The 25,097-nt window shown below is 39.1% G+C and overlaps 1 protein-coding gene and 1 pseudogene across 1 annotated transcript; one reads left to right on the top strand and one right to left on the bottom strand.

Annotated features, from left to right (window-relative positions):
* The first annotated feature begins 11,928 nt into the window (after nucleotides 1-11,928).
* Nucleotides 11,929-12,919, top strand: PLAT1 (Lipase/lipooxygenase, PLAT/LH2 family protein). The gene is made up of 2 exons (XM_010262965.3): nucleotides 11,929-12,101; nucleotides 12,285-12,919. The coding sequence occupies exons 1-2, from the start codon at nucleotides 12,018-12,020 to the stop codon at nucleotides 12,729-12,731; spliced, it is 531 nt and encodes a 176-aa protein (XP_010261267.1). The 5' UTR covers nucleotides 11,929-12,017; the 3' UTR covers nucleotides 12,732-12,919.
* Nucleotides 12,920-20,007: 7,088 nt separating this feature from the next.
* LOC104600186 (secoisolariciresinol dehydrogenase pseudogene) lies at nucleotides 20,008-23,362 on the bottom strand (annotated as a pseudogene).
* Nucleotides 23,363-25,097: the final 1,735 nt, after the last annotated feature.

The following is a 25,097-nucleotide window of genomic DNA, read 5'->3' as shown; positions in this document are numbered from 1 at the left end:
TGAATTGTCGCATTTTAAAGTTCGGGTGACCAAAGTGGCACTAGACTCAAAGTATAGGGTACTAATTGAGAATTTTCCCTTTATTTTAAGTGTATTTGCTTCTATCCAATAAATTCTACCAATTAAGTCTATATCCAATATTTTTCATAATATAAAACTTGTATTCAAAACCAACATGAAAAATAAATCACTATTTCGACTAAGTGGTATGTAAATAGTTTAACCATTTGTATTAAATGGGTCAACCAATGGCCTCGTAATTAAATAATAAAAAATTTAAAATATGTAAAAATATAAGTACTACAAAAATTTTAAGCACATCTCTAACATTATATATTTGTCATATTAAACAATAAGAAGTATTTTTATTAATAATGGAAATAAAATAGAAGATTTAAGACTAACCTAGAAACAAAACCATTTTCCTATTCAACTGGTGGATTAATAGTTCAACCTTTTAGGTCAAATGGGTAAATACGCCATGATATCATAATTAAATAATAAAAAAATTAAAATAAGATAGAGACACAAAAATATTAAAAATATAGAAATTTTGTAAAAAACATTAATTAGGGATGCATCTCTAATATTATGTACTCATCATATTAAACAAAAATGAGTACGGGAAATAATAATTATTTCTTTTAATTATATATGAATGCAAATTGGGTGCGCTCAACTCAAGCTAAGACTAACCCGGCTTAGTCACGACTGATTTTGATCAAGTTATAGCTACTTCAATGAAAATGGTATTAAGAGTTTGGGATGAGCCTCAAAATGCCATCACTATGAGTCAAATCATTTTTTTTTTTAATGGGTGGTGAGTTAAATCAGTTTACCTTTTGCATTCTACACACTATAAAACTCATCCCGCGATCATTACTCTAAGGAACCAATACAATTAATTGTTTTATATTTATTTGGAGGCTTTAATTGTTGCAGCAATACTTGCAAGGTTCTGAATGTGTTTTCCGTGGCGTAAAATATGTTAACCATGAACAAGGCAAAATAAAAATGGGTGCCTTTTACTCGATACGATATAACTTCTTCTTTTTTATAGGCAAAGTAACTATTTTAGCCGAACGCATAAGAAATAACAAAGTTTATTACATCATGTTACCAAATTGGCTTTTGATTAAACAAAGAAAATTATCATAGGGATACGTTTTGACAAATTCAGCTAGCTGGTGAGCTACTACATTGTATATTATTATATCTTTGTTTTGTTTATATGGTAAAAGGACACTGATGGTAAACACCGGGAGAAAGATCGCACTTGGGCCAGCAGAAAGGGGAGATCAGCAGTAGTAGTTAGAGCCTTGCACACATCTATCCAACGAGTCCAGCGATAAAGGGCAGAGTCCAAGGAGAAGCAATGAAAGAAAAGATGTTCAGTGGATTCATCTGCCTTATCACAGAGTAATTAGACCTTTTCGACAGATAGAAAATTCATCTTTATTAGTTTTTGTAGGCAAAGAAATCATTTGCCACACCACACAAGATATCTAGGAGGAGATCCACTTGACGCACAGTTTTTGGTCTTCCGACGAAGTCCTAAAACGGACTGAGCAATACTTGACTCGATAGCGCATTCATAGAGCTGCTGCCCAATGGGTCGGGTCTTGTTTGGATAGGAAGTATTAGTCAAAGATCGATTATTAATTTCCATGCGGCAAACTCGGGGTCAGCTTCAGTCAGCACAAGCCTGTGTTTACACCGTTCAAACAGCCTCTTGCAATCTTGCATTGGGATTGTTGATAACCCTGCATTTTGATGCCTTAAGGGCATCAATTCAGAGGTATTTTCGGCCTTAGATTAGTCAAAGTGTACAATTTTCTCATTTAAAATCAATTATGTGACCTCTAAGGGTCTTTGTGCAAATTATGTAGAAAACTGTGAAGTTTTCTAGGCTAAAGTACAGTTTTTGGGAAGCTGGTGTGAAAACCAGTTGAGAGAGGGGGTATTTTTGTAAAGAACTGAGGACAAAAGGGCGCTTCCTATCTACTAAACCCAGTTGGCGCCCATCCTATTGTATTACCATGCTCCCCTCTTTTAATCTTAACCACTCATTTTAGGGCTCTCCTTTATAGCTTTTAAACCCTAGGGCGCCACCTATTCTGCTAATCCTCACCATTCGGCCCCTCACCTCCAAATCTTAGCCACTCCTTCCATCTTATATCCCAACCATTCAATCTAGGGCACCACCTATTCTTTTAATCTTAACCCTTCAACCGTAGATGTTCTAATCTACACCCTCCATTTCTAGGCACCCAAATCTCATCCCTACATAATATTGGGCGCCCTCTCCTTTTATTTTCAGCTATAGGATCACCCCAAAACCATCTTAACCATCCATTAGAAACCCTAGGGCGTTCCTAATTTTACTAAATCCTAGCTGCCACTCATCTTTCTCCCTATTTCCAGTTGTGTCCACCATTCTCTATAAAAAGGGTCCAGGGGCCCTATAGAAGGGGTTGGTCAATTCACCCAGGAAAAAATGAAGGCTGATCTTGAGAAGTTTAAGGGTAGAGGAAGAGGAGAACGCTCGAACAAGAGGAGGGGTTCCTACTTGCAGTTCGCCAACACCGCTACTGCCACATCTGGATTTGAATCCTAACCATTTTTTCTTCAGTTTTAGAAATACTTTATGTTCTTTAATTTCCAGTTTAATTTTTCCTTCCTGCAAATTTATTTTTATTAGATTTAATTTGTGTTTTATTTCTTTTCTGCAGATCTGATATTCGGCCAGGTAAAACGGAAGGCCTATCTCGAGAAGTTTGAGGGTGGAAGGAGCGATCCGGAAACTACTACATCTGATTGGATTTTCAGACATTTTTATTTTATTTCTTTTATTTAATTGTTTATGCTATTTATTTATTTTTATGCACTTGTTATTTTCAGTACTGTTTGAATTTGGTTTTAATGAATTTCATTTTTTAATTAATTATTATTTTTATCTCTAGAACTCCCACTTGCGTTCTCTTCTCCTAAATCTAAGAAAATATTAATTTTTCCCTCGCTTCCCTGTGGAGACAACCCGTTCTCACCTATTTACTACGTTAGTAGTTGTTTGAGATTCGGTAAAATTATAAATATTTAAACTAATGTTCCAGAACATTTAACGACGCGCTTCCGGACACACCAATTATCTCCCCATGAAATAAAACAAGTAAGTATGGAGATATTCCTAATACAAGGCTGTAAAAATTGTAGGTTGTTGCACTGACCGAAGCCGAACTCAACAAACTCATAATCGTCCCATTTATTATTCCATTGGGTCTGACCCATCTTGACCCCATATACTTGAGATCTATAATAATGTAAACTAAATTTTTGATGATATAACCTTAATAAAAATGATTATGATGAATAAGTGCTTTTAACCAAAATTATCTTATAGTCTATATAAATTTACCCTTTTGGATCAGCAATCGGTCTAAACCCAACTATTAACTATATAATTGGTTTAGATCAGCAATAACCATTCCCACTCCAATTATTAATAGGGGTAAAACCACGGAACTAAAACCAACATGGTCGATCATTTTGGTCAATTTGGTTCTATTGGGAAGACTTAACCCATTGAGAGCCCTACATAGGGCTACAACTGAATTGAGCTCTAATTGAATAGTTCAGACTTGGATTTAATTCTAATCGAATTTGAATCAAGAGGTAAGCTCAATTAGTTATTTGAAGTCGAGTTCAACTAATAAAAATTTCAGTTCAAAATCTTATAAGCCTAGCTCCATTAACATATGCATGCATAGGTACATAGAATATAAAAATACATATTTTCTGTAAAATAAATATTTATTTTCCTATATATATATATATATATATATATATATATATATATATATGAGCTTTCAAGCCGAATTCAAGCTCATCGAGCTTTCAACCTAAGTCACTTCAACACTAATAGATTCTAAACTTTTTTATTACTTTGAAAAATTATTAATTAATTAATTATAATTAGGAATTACTACAATACAATTTTAATTGATATAAATATTTACATTCATTATGAATTAAGTTTACATTAATTAATAAATGTTAATGAATTTAAACTTTAAAAATAATTAATGTTGCTGCCAAAATTTGCAACAAAGGTGAAAATGCATAGTTGTTGGAAGACCCTTGGCTGATAAGGGTGTTACCTTGGCTAGTAAGATATCACATGTAATCATAGAGGAATGCCATGAGCCTTGGGGATGTGGACTTTGATGGTCAAACTAGTATTATTGAAAATAGAGAAAATGAGTGGAAGAGCTCGATGAGATATAATAAGTGAGGTGTGCCAAGCTGTCTAATGTGTGTCAATTAAATGAGGGTTTTTCGCATTTTTATAGAATAGGAGCTTTATCTAAGTATGGGCATGTCATTCATATATAATCATAGCTCGGTCCACTTGTCACACCTTCAATGGGCCCTCTTTAAATGTAATAACATTGATGCTCTAATGGATGTCCATGTGTTACTTCCTCGATCGACTAGATGCACATGCCATGAGTTGATATCAGGTCAGCTCAGCTAGATCAACTAGGCTTAAGTGAGTCCGGCTTGGATGGTTTGGCCAGGTTAGCCGGACTTAGGTGTGCTTGGTCAGGTTAATTGGCCCGCCAAAGTTAGGTGCTTTTAGGTGGGCTCGGCGAAATTAGATGCTTTTAGGTTGGTTCACTGAAGTTAGCTACTCTTAGGTTATCTTAGCTGGAGTTTGGCAAGTGAACCACGTTTCCCCTAGTCTATTGCCACTTAGGCTGTGTTTGATTGCAATGCAAATAAATTTGCATTGATGCAAAATTATGATAGTGCAAATGATTTAAGTGTAAATTCTGACTTATTTCTGTTTCAAATTTTAGTTTATTTTGTTTGATTTCAGTACAAATAAAATAAATTAAGACTAAAGTAGAATAAAGTAAAATCCAAAACAAAATTAAACAAGAAATTGCATTTTTTACATTTGCACCCCCATACATCTGTACTAGTGCAAATAAATCTGCACTGCAACCAAATACAGTCTTAGCAACTTTGGTGGTTGGTTTTGACGATATCTAGAATTTAATAATTTATAAAGGTTGTATTTGATTGCAATGCAAATAAATTTGTATTGATGCAAAACTATGATAGTGCAGATGATTTGAGTATAAATTCTGATCTTATCTGTTTTTGTTTTAAATTTAGTTTATTTGATTATAGACTTATAGTACAAATGAAGTAAATTAGGCTCAATTTGGAAGGAGTACAAATACAAATTTGTAGAGTGCAAAACCTTGTATTTTGTATTATTTTGTATATATTTGCACAATACATATTTGTATTTATACTCCTAACAAACTAAGCCTTAAGATCTTAAGCAGAATAAAATAAAGGGTAAAATACAAAAATCTCCCCTGAAGTTTTTGACAATCATAAAAACTTTTCCTATTTTACTTTAGCAAAAACCTCCCCTCTATTTTTTAAAATTTTGACAAAAACCTCCCTTCCATCAATGACAAGACAGAAAACATTAAACTAATGATTAATTTTTTTCCAAATACCAATTTTTCCCTTTTATATTTTGGCCTAATAAATAATGTCATAGGTTCGAGATCAGCATAGGCCAGACCACTCCACTGGACTTCATGCTTCAAAATAACATCAAGCATCCAAGCTCGTTCACGGCAACCTCAAGTCCTCCAATGTAACTCCTGGGTCCCGACTTTGAGGCTTGTCATATCAATTACTGCCACCGATACCTCCTCCAAAGATGAAACCCCTGACTTTGCCGGATATAGGAGGGCCCTTGAGGCCCGTAAGTCCAGTTGTCGTGCCACCTCCAAATCCGATGTCTACTCTGGCGTTCTCTGGAACTTCTGACCGGAAAATCTCCACCGCTCCCAGCATCCCTTGCTCATATCCAATGATCTGCTTAATTGGGTTAGATCCATCAGAGATGACGATGGTGGCGATGAGAACCGGCTAGCCGTGCTTCTTGAGATAGCCACCACGTGAGACATCTCCGAAACAGAGACCCAGGATGTGGCAAGCTTTGAAGATGTTATAGGAGTTTAAGGAGACAGTGATAGTTCAATAGTTTTTTAGCTCAAAAAGTGAATCAAAGACCAATCACAACCAAGTGACCTCTTTCTAGATCCCTACAATTCTATAGAAATCCAAGACTAATCAATCGAGTGACTCATTTAATGAAGCTCCAAACAGAGCGATACTATTAAAATTCTACAAAATAATACTACTGGAAATTTGAATGAAAAGAGAGAAACCATCCAGCTGAATATGTTTGAAAACAGAGCTGATAGAGAGTGATTTTACCCGACCTCCTAACCAGGTGACACGTGGACATGACTCAGCGTAAGTGACAGCTCAGCATGACAGCTTGGCCAAAACTCGGCGTAATGAGCTCGCTGAAACCCTAGCAGAATAACTCTGTAAGACAGCTCGCTACAGCTCAGGGCAACTCGCTATTGGAGCCCACTATAAAGGAGTTCGCTACAAGGGAGCTTGCTATTGAATAACTTGGAGCCTTTGGGAAACTTCCTACCCGACAAGACTGTGCTTGTCAGACTGCTCCCATGTCTCTTGTCTGACGGCGCAACACCTGTCAGTCCAGAGGACTACGCCCATGTCTCACGTCAGGCGGCGTGGTACACACCGGCTCTGCATAACATCTCTCAACCGACTGGACCATACACTGCAACGGATACTTGCCCCAATCGAATCAGCCTGGCGAATAACGGCTGTAGTAGAGGATCAAAGGCGATTACACCCGATTTGACAGAAGATCAGTATATAAAGGTCCCGATCCCTAAGGGACAAAAAAAAAACTTGAACAAGGTGATTTTGTGCTATCTGCACTCTTAGCCCTCTTACTATTCTCTATAGTTCTTTCTCAGAGTTCTAACTTAAGTATCGGAGTGTTCCCGCCGGGCGAACTCCCCGGGAATCCTTCACTGTCTTCTCCATCTCAGGTACTGTCCACTGCCAGGTAGGAGTGACCAGATCACGCTACATCATTTGGCGCCGTCTATGGGAATGCTTCAGAAAGCCTTCCACCAAAACTTTGCAAACTTCAGTTCTCATGGCTTCCTCCAGCAATGCAACACGCAGTGCAGAAATGAACACCGTCGGGGAGCAACTCCATGTCCCAGCGGTGTGTATTGGACAATTCACTATCCCCCTCTCTGCGGATGGAGTTCCCATCTTGAACGTGCCTCAGACAATGGCACCCGTGAACGCTCCGCTCCCTTCCACGGTTGGAACGACCTTCACCGAACCCTCTCTTGTTCCTCTCGTGACCTCTCAAAACCAGCTTGAAGACCTGGTGCAATGCAAGCGAGCCATGCAAGCTCAGATGCAATAGGTCCAGCAGTTTCAACTATATCAGCAGCAAGTGCTGCACCAAGTTTCTCAACACCACTATCAGCAGCAGCTTCCTCCTCGACATCCGGCTGCTCAACAAGTTAGGCCTCGTCGCCAGAACGAGCGTCCTTCTCGCCGGGGGGAGACCTCTCAGACCCAGAATCCTCTCAAGAGTCAAGTCTCATCCCACGGGAAGAAGGAAAGACTAGTTACCCCTGCCTCGCCACGCGCAGTCAAGTCGGAAGGGTCCTAGCCTACCAGGCCTGCATCACCGCAGCTTTCTAAGTTCGTGGCCCCGTTTATGGAGAACCGGCTTGAGGTCTTGGCCGCATACTCCAGGCAAGACCCCTCTATCTGCAGCCATCACCAACAGTCCATCCCCCTCCCCGCGAAAACTGTGCCCGACAATACCGATGCCAGCAGCACCAATGCAGAGCCCGCAAAAAAGCAGCGGAGACGTCGCCGAGCTCGCTGAACTGCAACACACAACCTGCTCGAGCTCAAGGGTAAGGAAGAGGTAAGCTCGGGTGAAATGAAAGCCACTCCGCTCCTCTCTGTACCATCCCCTCTGTCTCTAGAACTCATGGCCGTCCCAATGCCCAAGGACTTCAAACTACCTCCCCTGGACAAAATGACGGATCGTTTGACCCGAATGATCACGTAGACGCCTTTCACTCACAGATGCACTTGGCAAGGGCCAGTGAGTCCTGCATGTGCATAGCTTTCTCCACCACTTTCAAAGGAGTGGCCCGTACATGGTACAAGAACCTTGCGCCCGGATCGATAAGAAGCTGGGCGCAATTCGTGCAAGTCTTCACTTCTCACTTCATCACCAGCAAGCAGCGCCCGAGGACCCAAGAGAGCCTCCTTGGCATAGTCCAGAGGGAAGGAGAATCTATCCGAAGTTACATCAAGAGGTTCAACGACGCTTGTTTGCAGATACCCGACCTAGATCCCGTAGTTCGGCTTACCGCGGCCAAGAGAGGCATCACGCACAAAGACTTCAAGTGGCACGTGGTTGTTAATCGGCCCAAGATGGCAACCGAGTTTCTCAAGCTCGCAGACCAGTTTATAGGGATAGAAGAGGAAATCAACCAGAAGGGTGAGCAGATCCCTGAAAAAAGAAAAAGGGAAGTCGAGTCCTCGACCCAGGGGGACGACAAGAAGAAAAAAGACCTAGCTCGGGGGGCAAGGCCAGGTCAGCCTTTCCGAGCTCCACCAGCAAAGATGACAGACTACATGCCCCTAAACGCGAAGCGGGCCGAGATCCTTACGGCGATCAAGGACGCCCCGTACGTGAAGTGGCCACCTCGACTGAAAGGGGACCCTAATGTAAGGAATAAAAATTTGTATTGTATCTTCCATAAAGATCACGATCATAGTACCGAGAGTTGTAAAAACCTCTGCGATGAGATAGAGGAGCTCATCAGTCGCGGATATTTACGAAATTTTGTACAGAATAATAATAATAATAATAAAGTAGGTCGGCAGGGGGAGCAAAGTAGAGATGCCCCCGAATCCAGCAGACAAGTAGAGCAGCCACAGAGGTAGCCCCCGGAAGAAAGATCAGTTCGGGGGACTATCCATGTGATCGTCGGAGGATCGATCATCGCAGGCTGCACCTCGACTGCAGCTCGGACGTCAGCCCGCGAGGTCGAAAGAGAAGACCAGAACCCCCTGAAGCGGTCAAGAACGGAAGACCCGATCTCCTTCACGGAAGATGATGCGCGCGGGGTCCACTACCCCCACGATGATGCACTCGTCGTGAAGATAAGGATCAACGACTTCGAAGTCAAGCGTGTCCTCGTTGAATCTGGCAACTCAGTGGACATTCTTTTCAAAGCAGCGTTTGACAAGCTCCAGCTCCAAGAAAGCGACCTCAGGCCCGCAAATACTCCCTTGGTGGGCTTCAGCGGAGAGGAAGTCAGGCCCATGGGGAGAATTACTGTACCTGTGGAGGTCGGCACTTGACCTAGCATAGTGAGACTCAACCATGACTTCTTGGTGGTTGCGACTCCCTCCCTATACAATGCCATAATAGGTCGGCCCATCACCCACGCCCTACGTGCGGTGGTCTCCACCTACTATCTGGCGATGAAGTTCCCTTCGGAATTCGGAGTTGGGGTGGCGCGAGGCGATCAGCTTGAGTCTCGCAAGTGCTACGTCGCCGCCCTCAACGGGAAAGCCAAGGTGGCAGACGACCTCGAGCTGGAGCGACCTGCGGAGCTGTGCGAGGAGCGAGCTGCACCTAGAGCGCTGGCGAGCAATTGATGAGGAGGTCCCCGTCCAAACTTCGATAGAGGACCCAACTCGGACACTCCAGATCGGCGCTTCAATCGAGGAGCCTCTGTGATCCCAACTAGTAAGTTTTTTACTTGAAAATTTAGATGTTTTTGCATGGTCCGTGGCAGAGATGCCCGACATAGACCCTAACATCATAACTCACAAGCTGAATACTGATCCTATAGTTAGGCCCGTTAGATAGAAGAAACGCAACTTAGCCCCAGAGCATTGACGAGCAGTTGACGAGGAGGTCGGGAAGCTCTTCGCAACCGACTTTATCAAGGAAGTCCATTACCCGAGCTGGGTGGCCAATCCCGTTCTGGTAAGAAAGGCTAACGGTAAATGGCGCATGTGCGTCGATTATACCGACCTGAACCGAGATTGCCCAAAGGACTACTTCCCACTCCCCAGGATTGACCTTCTGGTGGACGCGACCTCAGGGCATGAGTTGCTGAGTTTCTTAGACGCCTACTCGGGCTACAACCAGATCAAAATGGACCTTGCTGATGAAGAAAAGACAACCTTCATAACTGGAAATTTGAATGAAAAGAGAGAAACCATCTAGCCGAATATGTTTGAAAACAGAGCTGATGGAGGGTGATTTGACCCGACCTCCTAACCAGGTGACACGTGGACATGACTCAGTGTAAGTGACAGCTCTGTATGACAGCTTGGCCAAAACTCGGCGTAATGAGCTCGCTGAAACCCCAGCAAAATAACTCTGTAAGACAGCTCGCTACAGCTCAGGGTAGCTCGCTATTGGAGCCCACTATAAAGGAGTTCGCTACAAGGAAGCTCGCTATTGAATAACTTGGAGCCTTCGAGAAACTTCCTACCCGATAAGACCGTGCTTGTCAAACTGCTCCCACGTCTCTTGTCTGACGGTGCAACACCTACCAGTCCAGAGGATTGCGCCCACGTCTCACGTTAAGCGGCGTGGTACACGCCGGTTCTGCATAACGTCTCTCAACCGACAGGACCGTACACTGCGACGGATACCTGCCCCAATCGAGTCAACCTGGCGAATAACGGCTGTAGCAGAGGATCAAAGGCGGTTACACCCGATTTGACAGAAGATCAGTATATAAAGGTCTCGATCCCCAAGGGACAAGAAAAAAAAAACTTGAACAAGGTGATTTTGCGCTATCTGCACTCTTAGCCCTCTTACTGTTCTCTATAGTTCTCTCTCAGAGTTCTAACTTAAGTATCGAAGTGTTCCCGCCGGGCGAACTCCCCGGGAATCCTTCACTGTCTTTTTCATCTCAGGTACTGTCCACTGCCAGCTAAGAGCCAGGCCACGCCAGTTAGGAGTGACTAGATCGCGCTACATCATGAGCAATACTGTAAAATAATGATCAGAACCCGTGTATATTAAAATATTGTTAAAACAAAGCAATAATGTTAAGACAATGAACCAAAGATCAATGTCAAAATAATGACTGAAACCCGTGTGCATTAAAATACCGTTAAAATCGAGCAATAATGTTAAAACAATGAACAAAATATCAGTGTCAAAATAATGATCGAAAGAGGAAGAATAAGAAATCGGCTAGGGTTGTGTTCACTCACTTGCCTGAATACGTCTGTAAAGAGGAAGAAAAAAATGACAAGGAAAAAATACGAAAACGAAAATGAAAAGAAAAAAAGCTTGTGTCGTGTTCCTCAAAAGCCTTGTGCATTCGTTCCTCTTGTGTTTCTCCTCTTCAAACCGGGAAAATAGAAATTAGGATAATAAAAGAAGGTAAAGAAGTATAATATGTGAATAGGGGTATTTTAGTAAAAATAGAAATAAATTAATATGTCATCATTGATGGAAGGGAGGTTTTTGTCAAATTTTTCAAAAATAGAGAGGAGGTTTTGCTAAAGTGAAATTATAAAGAAAGTTTTTAAGATTATTAGAAACATCAGGGAAAGTTTTTGTATTTTACCCTAAAATAAAACCCAAAACAAAATTAAACAAGTATTTTCATTCTTGTCATTTGCATGGGATGCATTTGTACCAGTGCAAAAAAAATTGCACTGCAACCAAGCACGATCAAATGAAATTAAAAGGTTCTTTATATTTCAATTTCGCTATTGCACCGACTGAATCCGGTTTCTGCCTAGTCCTTGGGGATATTCCATTAAGATGCCCTCATAATTTGTTGTGTTGAATATGATCCCCTTCCCCGAGTTTTTCTCTAGAGCTTTCTTGGATAAGGAGAAACTCTTTTAGGTACCGTATCTCTTCGGTACCATAGGCATTGCCTTTTGTTATTACTCATTAGTGTTCACTGTTCAGTCTTCAGTCTTCACTTTATTAAAGTGTGACTTGCCCAATTATTTCCCACTCTCAGATCTCGTCGTAGTAGAAGCAGATAAGAAAAAAATAGAAGGCAATGGCCATCGGAGGCGACGCTCATCGTCCGTTATTCCTCTTCTCTCTTCTTTTCCTCTCCTTCGTCATTATCGCCCAATCGTCTGTATGTTCTATCTAACTTTCCCCATTTAATATATTTTTCTTGATTATATGATTTCATTCTTCTTACTTCTTCCTTCTCTATCTCTCACTGGTCACCGATCACTGAAACTACTTACAAACATTGCAATTTACTTTAAAGCGTTGATATTGATCTTTTTCTTGGTTTGATTTGATAACTGTATAGGATGACTGTGTGTATACGGTGTACGTCAGAACGGGATCGATCATCAAGGGAGGTACGGACTCGATCATCAGTCTGGAGCTTTACGATGCCAACGGGTGGTCGGTACAGATCTCGAATCTGGAGGCGTGGGGAGGTCTGATGGAGTCGGGCCATAATTACTTCGAGAGGGGGAACCTCGATGTCTTCAGCGGCAGAGGCAGGTGCTTGAACACGCCGGTGTGCGCAATGAACCTCACCTCAGACGGATCCGGCCCACACCACGGTTGGTACTGCAACTATGTGGAGGTGACCTCCACCGGTGCGCACATGGGCTGCGCTCAGCAGCTCTTCACTGTGGAGCAGTGGCTCGCAACCGACACCAATCCCTACGAGCTTACCGCCATCCGGAATTACTGCCCCGACGTCGTCGGTAAGCCCAAGGGAGGTCTCAGTTCCACTGATCAATAAAAAGGGAGATGTGAGGTATCAATGATGTGTTGGTCCAGTCGATGACTTCCATTCCATATTATTACTCGCGAAAAATCTCATCTCTTCTCAGTTATGTAATCGATATTTAGGTCTTTCTTTTTGGGTTAACCAGTGGATCTAAAGTCTTTTCAGTTTTGAATAATTTTAGTGTTTGTGTTTGTACTGTATGTAGTTACTTCATTTTATTTGTTTTTTTCTCATTACGAAGGATTAATTGAGATAATGACGTTGCTCAAAACCAGAGAACGGCAATGAAAGACAAGATCAAGCGATCAGAAAATATCACGTGGTACTGGTAGTAGTGGTCTCGATGGCTTGCCGACTGCGCATCTCTGACATTACTAATACCTGTTTCTAATGGTTGGACGGTTGATGAAATTTTTCGATTAGTACCTATTGCCACTTTGGTCCCTCAATTTTAAAATACGATAATTTAATATCTGAATTTTTAAAATGTGACAATTCATTATCTGTCGCTCACCAGTTGTTAATCAGTCGCTAAGTGACATTTAAAAAGATATAAATGTCTTTTAAATATTATTTAATTTTTTTATCAATCATCTAAGCATTGATAAAAAATTAATAGTGTTAAATACTTGTCTTTTCTATTCAATAAAGTTGGAGTCATTAGAATGTCCACACAAATATGACCCTAATTTTTTTGAATGAAATAGGCAATAATTTGAGATTATTTTTTGGGTAAAATACAAAAACCTCCCCTAAAGTTTTTGACAATCATAAAAACCTCCCGTATAGTTCTTTTTTAGTAAAAACCTCTCTTAGATTTTTAAATAATTTGATAAAAAACTCCCTTATATCAATGACCATGACAGAAAATGTTAAATCGATTAATAATTTTTCTCAAATACTTATTTTACCCTTTTACACATTTATTTGCATCTATTTTTACTGAATTAATACCCTTCTTGGCATGTTATGCTCTTTCCTCTTCTATCGACCTCTTTACCCCTAAACTCCACCGTCCAAAGTACTTATGTTTCATGTCTTACATTTTGTTTGTATTTTTTACATGAACCTTGATCAAAACCATGTAAGCAAAAGCCAAGAGGAGAGTTGTTACTGACAATGGGGATGGTGGAGAAGACATGACCATCCCTGCACAACACCAAACCCATTATTCATCTCTCTTTATTCTTCTCCTTCCTCATCACCGTCCCTATACAGCACTGAATCGCCCCCATACAGCCTGAATCTCCACCGCCAATACAACACCAATGTGACAATCACATTTGGAATACTACTGGATCAATTTCATGTTCTCGAGGTAAAAAGAGAGAGCTGGATTAATTTCATGTTTTCGTTGGAATACAGCACCAAACCGCCCCCACACAGTGGTGGTTCCGATGGCGGTTCACAGCTTGGTGTTGTATAGGGACAGTGAGGAGAAAGAAGAAAATAGAGATCAAAACTAGAACTTAGCTAGCTCCTTGATACCCATCAAAACTAAAACCTTCTTGAGGAATCCCTCTTCAAGCTCAATGAGGCATCTTCAAGCATGATTACCACGAGGGCGCCCTTACCATGAAACACTTCATGATGAAAAGAGATCAGTTTTTTCTTACAACTGCAAATGGGGAAAAAACTATTTTTGATAAGATTTATTAGCAAAAATAGATTTTTAGAAACAACCAAATCAATAGAGGAAAGAAAATCATGCTAGAACCATCCTTCCTCCTCCCAAGAGTTCATTATAATATCCAAATCATCAGTTAAAACAGAGAGATACTTGAACAGAATGATGCCAATCAATCATGAAATATACGATGATGAAATATGAATTTTCTTTTCATGAAACCCACCATTATTAGGCAAAGAAAATTTGAATTGTTAATACTCAAGAGAGCAATAAATCTGGAAAAAAGAAAAATTAAAACAAAAAAAATGAGAAACAAGGGTTTCTTCTTTCGAGTTCATTGAGTACTCATAGGTGAAGGCAACAGACAATGACCCTGTCTTTCAAGCAAGAACACTTAGAAACACAAAGAGGAAAAACCGTCGAATGAAGGGAATCTCTCATTGAACTACTGGCCCTCTACGCACATGCACATACTCCTTTGCCCCAACACCCAAATCCTTAGTATTTGCCTCTACGAAGGGATCAAAGGTAGTAGAAATCTGGATGTCGAGTTCAGAGTCTTCAGACATGAACTTTGGTTGTTGAAAGTGGAGGACTACAAACGAAGCTTCTTTTATGTTCTAATCACAAATACTAAGAGCTTATCTGAATTAGGGTTTTGAAGTTGAAGAAGAAAGAGGTTGACTGGAGAGGAAAAGGGGATAACATGCCAACCGGGGTGTTTTGATAAAAATATATGCAAATAAATTTGTAAATGGTAAAACAGGTATTTAGGAAAAGTGATTAATCGATTTAATGTTTTCCGTCATGGTCATTGACAGAAGGGAGATTTTTGTTAAATTATTTAAAAATTTAAGGGAGGGTTTTGCTGAAGTGAAACTATAGGGGAAGTTTTTATGATTGTCAGAAACTTTAGGGGAGGTTTTTGTATTCTACTCATTTTTTATCAACATTTAGATGGTTGATAAAATTAAATGACACTTTAAGAGCATTTATGTCTTTTTCAAATGTCATTTAATGATAAATTATCTGATTAACAACAGGTACTGAATTATCATGTTTTAAAGTTCAAATATTAAATTGTCAAATTTTAAAATTTGGGGACCAAAATTATACTAAGCACAAAATACAGGATAATGATCGTAAATTTTCTCTAATAATCATGGTTTTTAAAAATGAATTGGTGATCGAACCGGTCAGGGGTTCGATTACCGGTTCGAACGGTCTGACCATTTGACCCAAATGGCCAGCCCATTTTGACAAAAAAATAAAAAATTGGAAAACAGTCAAAACCGTTCGAACGATTAACCAACCGGTTCAGCAGTTTACTGACCAAAATCAACGATTTTGAGGAAAAAAACAATTTTGAAAGAAAACAGAACCGATCAGATGACTGATTCCCGGTTTTTTCGATCCAGTCCTATTTTGAAAACAGTGCTAATAATAAAAAAAAGAGAGTTCAAGTTGGCGCCCCACGAAGAGCCCTCCACAGAAGCCCCATCTCATATGCACATTTCAACATGCATTATTAATTACATTTCCCATATTAGTCATGCAATTACTTTCCTATGTGGCCGCGTGTCGGGTGCTAATGAATTCGAAAAAAAAAAATAAAGAAAGAAATGACAACTTGACAAGGTTGTGGTCTATTTGACAATTTGTCGTTGTACCCTTGAATGCTCATAAATCAGTGTCTAATGTTTTTGGTAGGCAAGCAAATCACAACTTAATGGGAGGCTCTCACTGTGTAATAATTTCGCGGTGAACAAGCAGCTCAAGCCTTTTATTTTGGTTTTCTTTAGAATTTACTTCCCACTTTTCTCAAACAAGTGGCCCTTTAGAGGGTCTAAAATAGAATCACGGTAAATTACATTTACAAGGATCTATCCTTGAGGACCTTTACATTTTTTTTTTTATTATTTTACGGAAGGGTGAGTAATAAGAAAAACGAGGGGTGGTCTGACCCCAATGATATCAAACCTAATTCTCTCAAGCTCCCTCTTGTCGTGATTTGAAAATAAGCACCGTAAAACAACATGATCTCGTACAGTTTCACCATGGAGATTGGGACCCACTATGTATGAGATATGCATGATTTTAATTGATCTCCTCATAGAATGCGCCTCACAGCCATATCCCGCTCTGCATTGGGAATAACTCCCATGAATAATAAATATAAGAAAAAATTTCAATTAATACCTTGTACTTTGGGTCTATTGTCACTTTGGTCCCCAAATTTTAAAACGTGACAATTCAGTACTTAAATTTTTGAAATGTGACAATCTAGTACCTGCTATTAACTAGTTGTTAACTGGTTGTTAAGTGGCATTTGAAAAAGACATAAGTGCCCTTTGAGTGTCATCTAATTATCAATCATCCAAACATTGACAAAAAATTAACAGCCCCAAATCCTTGTCTCTTTTATTCAAGAAAGTTGGGGTCACTAGAATGGACACTCAAACGTGATTCCAACTTTCTCGAATGGAAAAGGCAAGGAGTTGAGACTGTTATTTTTTTATCAACGTTTAGATGGTTGATAAAGAAAATTAAATAACACTTGAAAGGCATTTGTGTCTTTTTCCAATGCCACTTAACAACTAGTTAACAGCTAGTTTATAGCAAGTACTGGATTGCCACGTTTTGAAAGTTTGGGTATTGAATTGTCGCATTTTAAAGTTTGGGGGACCAAAGTGGCGCTAGGCCCAAAGTACAGGTACTAATCGGGAATTTTCCCATTATGTATGAGATATGCATGATGTTAATTGGGATCTCCTCATAGAACGCGCCTCACATCCACATCCCTCTCTACATTGGGAACAACTCCCCATGAGTAATAAATACAAGTAAGGAAGATGTTCCTGATGTAAGGCAGGCCACAACATGCTAGGAGGTTGGTGTGAGGCACACTTTGTGAGGAGCAGATTTGAACTTGCATGATGTTAGAAGGGTATTGTGACGTGTCTTGTTGGTAGGAGATCTGGATTCACTCTTTTGTAATAGAGTTGCTAAAACCAGTGTTTCCGAACCATCGCTCACCTAAATGGTCGGATCGTTCGACTCGAAAATCATTTAGGCAACTGGTTATATTTCACCCTTAACCAATTTTGGGCCAAAAGACATTTACTTAGTTAGAGAACCGCTGACCCAAGTGATTGAATTATTAGTTCATTTGACCTGGACAATGGCTCGTGACTTAATAAAGATGCATGGGATATTAGAGAGGGGAGGAACTAAGACAAGAACGTCATATTTTAGATCACTAGATCCTAGAAGAAGAAGAAGAAGAAGAAGAAGAAGAGAAAAAAAGATTGTAGAGGTTGGAGAAAAATCAGATCTTAGATATGAGATCTACATTTTTATGTCGCCGTCACCATCGTCATTAATGACCAATGAATGCCAGATCCTCCTCCTCTTCCTTCTTCTTCCCTCCTTCCTTCTTTCCTTTCTCTCTCCTTCATTTCTTTCTTTCTCAGTTGACAACCACATAGTCTCTCTTTTCTCATACCGATAAAAGACTTGCTATAAGAAAAACGGTCTTAGGCCTTTGGACCACTGGCTTAGATCTAAGGCGGCGATCATTGGTCTATCGATCGTCTAAGAAGCTGTCGGCCTAGATCAAGACCACCGCCTTAGATAAAAGAAACCATTGCCTTTGGTGGTCGGTCCAAGGTGGTCCAAACTTCATTAATGCGGCGGTCTATTAGAACCATAGGCTTAGTGTTATTAAAGGCGGCATTTTGGACCGCCAGCTTAAGTTTAGTAAAAAATTGTTTGGTTCTTTAGGTGGCGGTTCGAACTGCTGACTTTGGTCCTAGTTGACCGCCACCTTAGGTTTAGTCCAACATCATTTGGTTCCTTAGGCGGTGGTCTGAAGACTCTGAACTGCCGGCTTAGATCCAGATGACCACCGCCTTAGGTCTTGTTTATGGATAATCCAACAGTTTCATGACCGTTGGCTTATATATATATATATATATATATATATATATATATAAATTTTTATGCCAGGTTAATTCTGATATTTGTTGGAACCTACTCTTTTTTATTGATTCATCACTTTAATACTTGCTTAATAAATAATTCATGACAATTTATACATGAAAAAGTTAAGTTAAGCAACTTAAATAAAAAAAAATGCAATTTAAAACAAATATATTAATTAATATCCAAATCAAATTGTTCAAATACAATATCCAATTGACATATAAAAAAATACAAAGACTTGAAAAAATTCAATTTATCAAATAGGATAGCACATCTTCCAATGCAAATCCACTTAGCATAATTGTTAAACCTGTAAATAAAAAAAATATAAATAATTAGAGAATGTAAAGTAAATGAGATAACCGCCAAAAATGTATAAAAACAAGACATTCAAGGAGGCATCCTAATTTAACATTCTCATATCAATAAACGAATTATGCAATTAGTAAATTAACCAAATCAAATCGAAACCTCTTTGGCATGACAGAGTTAATGTAATCAGATTGGAGCACATAAAAGCACATTAGGATGATTGGTTTGGACTAAAAATGTAATATATTCCAAATAATGAATCCAATCTACCCATTTAAAAGTTGTACCATCTGTATCCTTGTGCTAACCTTGAAAACCTTAGAAGCATAACTTATAGATCTATTATATTTTTCTCTTCTTTGGAAGATGTCAATTTGCACACATCGATCATCAATGTTAGTAGCTGAAAGGCTATACCTGAACAAGAAAGGTGATGGAAACAAATTAGATGAATGGCGGCTATTTAAAATAAAAAAAGACTAGAGGACTATTTACAAACCATTGTAATTAAACTTGTTTGTTTAGCATGGATTTAACCAACCTAAAGCAAATAAATAACATTAACCTTAATTCTTTGTTTTTGGAAAAAAATATTAACCTTAGTCATATGGTATAAATAAGCAATTTAGCACTTACAGAGGAGCTTCATAGAGCTCTTGGTGTAAAAAGAGTCTCCAACTCTGCTTAGTTCCTGTGTATAACCATCAACTAAGTAACAAATCAATCAAGCCCTAATGAAATCAAAAGATGAATTTATAGCATGTTCAACAGGATGGTCCTAGTATAAACACAACATACACATCAAACATAAATACCTCGAAGTCTTACCATATAAGAAAAATAAAAACCATACATGAGCCATTCAAGAACGTCTGCTTGCTTCATATGAGAAACCCAATATTCTTGTCTGGAATCTTTTTTATGAGGGAAGAATATATGATTAAGATCAAATTCAATTAGATGGTATAAAAACAATGCCATAGAAAATTACTATGGTTTCCTTGTTCCATGTTTCAACACCTTTGAAAATGTCTTAGTTGAAGTGCTTGTAGCCCACAATGACAAATCAATAATCACAACACCATAATCAATCAAGAATGCATTCAAACTCAAATATGTAGAATTGGAGAAATGCCACTGGAACAACCATTATCTATAAATATGAAGAGGAAAATGAACAGGACTATAACCATCCATTTAGTAAAGATCACATTGAAAATTCTCTAGTGAAATTCCTTTGTTGGCTTTGCTTACTTCCATGCAAATTGAAAATTCTCCAATGAAAGTCCCTTGTTTTGTATTCACAAGGTGAAGGTTTCCAGAGATGTAAATTTAATCATCCAACATTAAGTGGTAAAATCATAAAGAAAAATTCTTGATAAATATAGTATTCATCATCTTATTTCTCATAAAATGAAAGATCCGATTCCCGAAACCCAAATCTCTTGATGAGTTGATGAAGATCCGCTCGCGTATTTGGCATCATCAGAGGCAAGGTACAGTGCGGCATTTGCAATGCCTTCATCCAACTCTTCGGGACCCTGAACCATCTCCACAAGGCGCTGCTCATCAACGCCGTGAAACATCTTGACCATTTAATGCATCACAAACGGGGTCGGAATGGCGAACGGCGAGATGCAATTAACCTGAATGCCATACTTTCACATCTCGGCCACAACTGATTTGACGATCCCAGTGACGCGCCCTTAGAAATGGAGTATTCTGGTGGCGACAACCCACCCATCAACACCGTGACGCTCCCAGTGCAAAGGATGCAGCCAGAATGGCGAGGCATCATGAATCTAGCTGCATGCTTTATCCCGACGACAACACCCTGTACATTGATGCTCATGATCCGGTCAAATTCCGTCATGTCGAGGTCGACGATCCTGGGAGGAGAGTTCCCAACGATCCCGTTGTTGTACATGATGTCAAGACGACCGTGTTTTGAGACGGTAAAATCCACGGCATCGGAGATATCCGATTCTCGTGTAACATCGCAAGAGACGAAGGTCGCATTGGGTCGAAGCTCCACTGCTGCATCTTGGCCAAGTTGGTGTAAGATGTCCGTGATCACTACTTTGGCCCCATTTTTTATGAATTTTGTCGCCATTGCCTTTCAAATGCCTCTCGCTGCTCCGGTGATCAAGGCAACCTTGCCTTTCAACCTGCCGTGACACTGAACGCGTCAGATCAACGATATGAAGAGGTGAATAGACCGACTGCCCACCATCACAATCAGCTTAGAAATTCCGCTCTTCCCCACACATTTTAGGTGCACCCGCCAGCTACACTACACAGACTGGGATCGATAGATACGATTGAAAGGTCCCAATCCAACGGTTGAAGAATACAGGGAGGTGCCATTCCAGCTGGCCACTGATTTCTGGGTCCATGGTTCAATTGTCTGTAGGTGTTTGGCCTCATTCTCTATAGTTGCAGATTTGCAAATTGCATATGATTGATAAAGAAAATTACATGATACTTAAAGGGCATTTATGCTTTTTACAGCCTATCAGAAAATTTGCCTGTATTTAATGAATAATATCATCTTCTGGAGCAGATTTGGCAACTCTTCCTTCTCCCTGACCCCAAGGGCTTTCAATGGATTCCCAAAGGTTCATACCCGAGTCAACACCTTATCCAGTTATTAATATTCCCCATTTAGATGTTAAAACTTGCGTTATTAATCAGATTCGATATTGATTAATAATTATTATTTTATATAAGTGGATGCTTGGAACCGTGGCTGTTTTTCAAAAAAATGGTACCACATCGAATCCACATAGGTGTTTCAACAAATGCTCATGTATGAGTGCATGGAAAACGGTTGACTTATGTGTATTTTATGTGGTGCTTACCTGTCAGCACATACATGAAAAGCGGTGATAAAAATCACCTTACCAAATAGTGTAGTGTTGTTCACTGCCTACGTGGCAGAAGCGTTTTTTTTTTTGTGAAAAACGGATCTTGGAAGCATGCATGTTTTTTCTTGAAAATTAGTCTCAAAAAGCGTCCATGCTTCCAAACACCATGTAAATATGCAACATAATTATATATATACTATATATGATTATATAAAGTTTATTTCATGTTATATACATTTATTAAACCCGTATAAGGTAAAATTAATTAGTTTTTCAAATATATTTTTTTAATAAATACAATAAAGTGGATGTAAATCAAGACGGTGTTTGGAACTGATACTGTTGCTCCAGAAAACGGTGACATATCAACACCATGTTGGAAAAATCGGTGCTCATCCAGAAAACGTCAATATGTTTGGTACCGTTCTCTAAGCCATGCCTTGGAAATTGAGAAGGCGTGGTTTGAAACAATGCTAAATTCGATATTTTCTCATATTAGAGCTCATTGCTGCCAACGAGTACATTATGCGACAGTGGCGTGGACTTCCTGTAATGGGTTTTAGTGCTGAAAACAGATATGGAACACTAGTACCAAATAAAAGTTGTTGCTATTTCTCCAAAAAACATACTACCTTAATGTTTCGAAAAAAAGAAAAAAATATTGTTTTCTCAAAAAATAATGCTTCCAACTCATACATTCGGATGCCAAACATATACCACATCTGAATCAGATATAATGTGACATATCTGATTTTGGATCAAAAAATTTGATAATGAGATTAGATGTGGAATGCGGATGTAGCTGGATGTGGTCTGATTATAGCCTTACTCACCCTTTTCTTTCATGAGCGGGCAGTCATAATGAGTTTAGTTAAAATAATTTTTTTTTTTGATTTCACATAAAAGAAAAAAAATCCTTTTGTTAATCAATAATCATCATTTTAAGAAATCCCTTGAATCTTGTGTAAATTTTAGAAGAATCTACAGGCTAAGATTTCAGAGATGTTAAAATTTCAATTAAAGAACTTGTCTGCACATTTTGCTTCTAATCATCCCTAACCACTCATGATTTATCAACATTATTTGTGGGGAACATCAACTCGACGAGACTAAAGTTGGTTTCTAGAAAAGAATTCTGTTTAAATTAATTGACATTATTAAAGCTAATGGGGTCAACTAAATTTGGAAACAGATATGATAAACTTAATTCCATATTTCCTATTCACTACATGAGACCCATACCATGGAATTGGGGATCAACATTTATAACTAATAAAACATCATGCAGCTCCATAATTCAGTTGATGGCTGTATTAGATGCTATTTAGCCAATAATAACATTCCCATTATCGGTCATCAAAGTGTATATGCCCTACAACCGCTCTAGTCTTTACATGACTTTGTGTGAATGGCTTAAGTGTGGGGCATTATTATTGGTTAAGCATCCAATCAAATACAGCTATTTTGGATACATACGATATTACTTGTTAGAGGAGACTAAAGTAGACCTGGCAATTGGGTTGGGTGGGTCGGGACAAGACTCTTTAGGTTGATTTTGGGTTGGGTGGGTCGGGACAAGACTCTTTAGGTTGATTTTGGGTTGGGCCGAAAAATGTTAGACCCTAATCTTAAAAGTTCAGATTAGGGTTGACCCATGGGTCAATTCGGGTCATCCTAAAAAACAACTAAAATTAAAAAATAAAAAGCATGAAAAGTGCCAACATTAAAGAAATTGGGTAAAATACAAAAACCTTCTTTGGAGTTTCTGACAATCATAAAAACCTTTCCTATAGTTTTATTGTAATAAATACCTGTCCTGAACTTTTGAGAAACTCAACAAAAACCTCCATTCCCTCGTTTATCTAGATGGAAAATGTATGCATTTACAAAATTACCCCTCGGGTGTCATTTAAAGAAATCATAAAATACCATATTTGCCTTGAGCAACATCGATCTCCCAATTTCCCTCATTTCTTCTAACGAGTAAGCACAAGCTAGCTACAACCATGGCCATCAAACCACTCTCATTCTAATGAAAGAGCGGATACTCAACTGAATTCGTTCATTTTCATTTGAGCGAATTCTTTCTCCCACTTAAGTCCAACCATCTACTGTCCAAAAGGTATATCGGAATACCTTTATCATTGATGTCACGCATCTGCACTTTCAGAATTTCAGAATCTTCAATCCATTCGGCATCATCTCCATTTAATCTTAGTAAAACAGTGACTTGACGAACTAGAAGATGTCTCCCTTTCTCTTGTTAGAGATCACATGGCAAAGTTATAACAAAAGCATTATCTTTACTCTGGACTTCAAATCTAAAACTTGTATCATGAACAGAGAGGCCAATACTCACCAAACAATGATTCTGATGTAGTTGTATAAACTGTTTGGACCCTAGGAAATTGCTTACCTAGGTGTTGCATAAACATTCAAAATTCTTGTTAGTGTTCAAAGGAATTGATATAGTGGCTAAGAAAGAATGATATGGTTTGGACTTTGAAGCCATTACAGTTTTAGCATCTTCCTTACTCCATTATCTTTCAGAGTTGGAAAAACAATAATAATACAAGGCCATTACTTTTAAGTCAATAGAACACAAATTGATTGATATGAACTCTCAAATTATGCTTGTGCTTTACTGCTTTAGTCTATTTAGTCTATAGAAGAGAAGAAACTATTTATGGTGGGCATGACCTCAGGCAGACGCATACAGAGGAACTTGTGGAGTCCGTGTTTCACATATTTCTCTCCTTCCTCAGTGTTTTTGTAATCAAGTGTGGGTGAGTACGGATTCAACTAGTTAGTCGTTAGGTGAGACATTAGTTCCTGTGTTTACTCAACCTAGGAGAATAAAACAAATGCAAAGAGAAACAGGGTAGTATGGATGTGGCAAAGGAAAACAAGGATGTAGATTTGTTCTCTCGGCAACGGAGTTCAGGAGGAAGCTTGCGGTCATTGACGACGTTTATAATGGCAGAGAGACGACAGGTGAGCATTTTATTTTTGGGCTTGGACAAGCTCACGAGGAAGTGGTTGGGTTTTCCGGCTGGTTCGGTGAGAAAGAAACATATCTAGGTCTGAGTCTGACCTGGCCAATGAGAAAGAGTAACACAAACACAGAGGCTGGCTGGTTCAGCTGGTTCGGCAGAAGCTATGGCGCTAGTGTCGTTGCCGCATAGGTGGTTAGTGACGTTTTTCCATTTGGGTTAGTAACAAAAGGGTAAAATTGGTATTTAAAAAAATTATGCATCAGTTAACGTTTTCTGTCTAGGTCAGTGACGGAAGGGAGGCGTTTGTTGAGTTTCTCAAAAGTTTAGGGGAGGTATTTGCTACAATGAAAGTATAGGGGAGATTTTTATGATTCTCAAAACTTTAGGGGAGGCTTTTGTACTTTATAACCTTAAAATTCCAAAAATAAAATAAAACAATTGAACATTTAAAGAGTAAAGATTAAATAGTAAAAATTAAAGAGTTGAAACTTCTAACAATATATAAATAGTCCCAATTAATCCTAACAATCGGGTCAGCGGGTTAACCCATGACCCAACCCAACCCAACCCATTTTTTCTGGGTTGGGTC

This window comes from Nelumbo nucifera, chromosome 5, assembly GCF_055504915.1.
Source record: "Nelumbo nucifera cultivar China Antique chromosome 5, China Antique-T2T, whole genome shotgun sequence".
In the NCBI taxonomy this organism is placed as follows: domain Eukaryota; kingdom Viridiplantae; phylum Streptophyta; class Magnoliopsida; order Proteales; family Nelumbonaceae; genus Nelumbo; species Nelumbo nucifera.
This window is presented reverse-complemented; position numbering and strand designations above follow the sequence as displayed.

Coding starts and splice junctions, on each gene's coding strand:
- PLAT1 (XM_010262965.3), top strand. CDS start 12,018: ATGGCCATCGGAGGCGACGCTCATCGTCCGTTATTCCTCTTCTCTCTT. Junction 12,102..12,284: donor TCATTATCGCCCAATCGTCT/GTATGTTCTATC, acceptor ATAACTGTATAG/GATGACTGTGTGTATACGGT.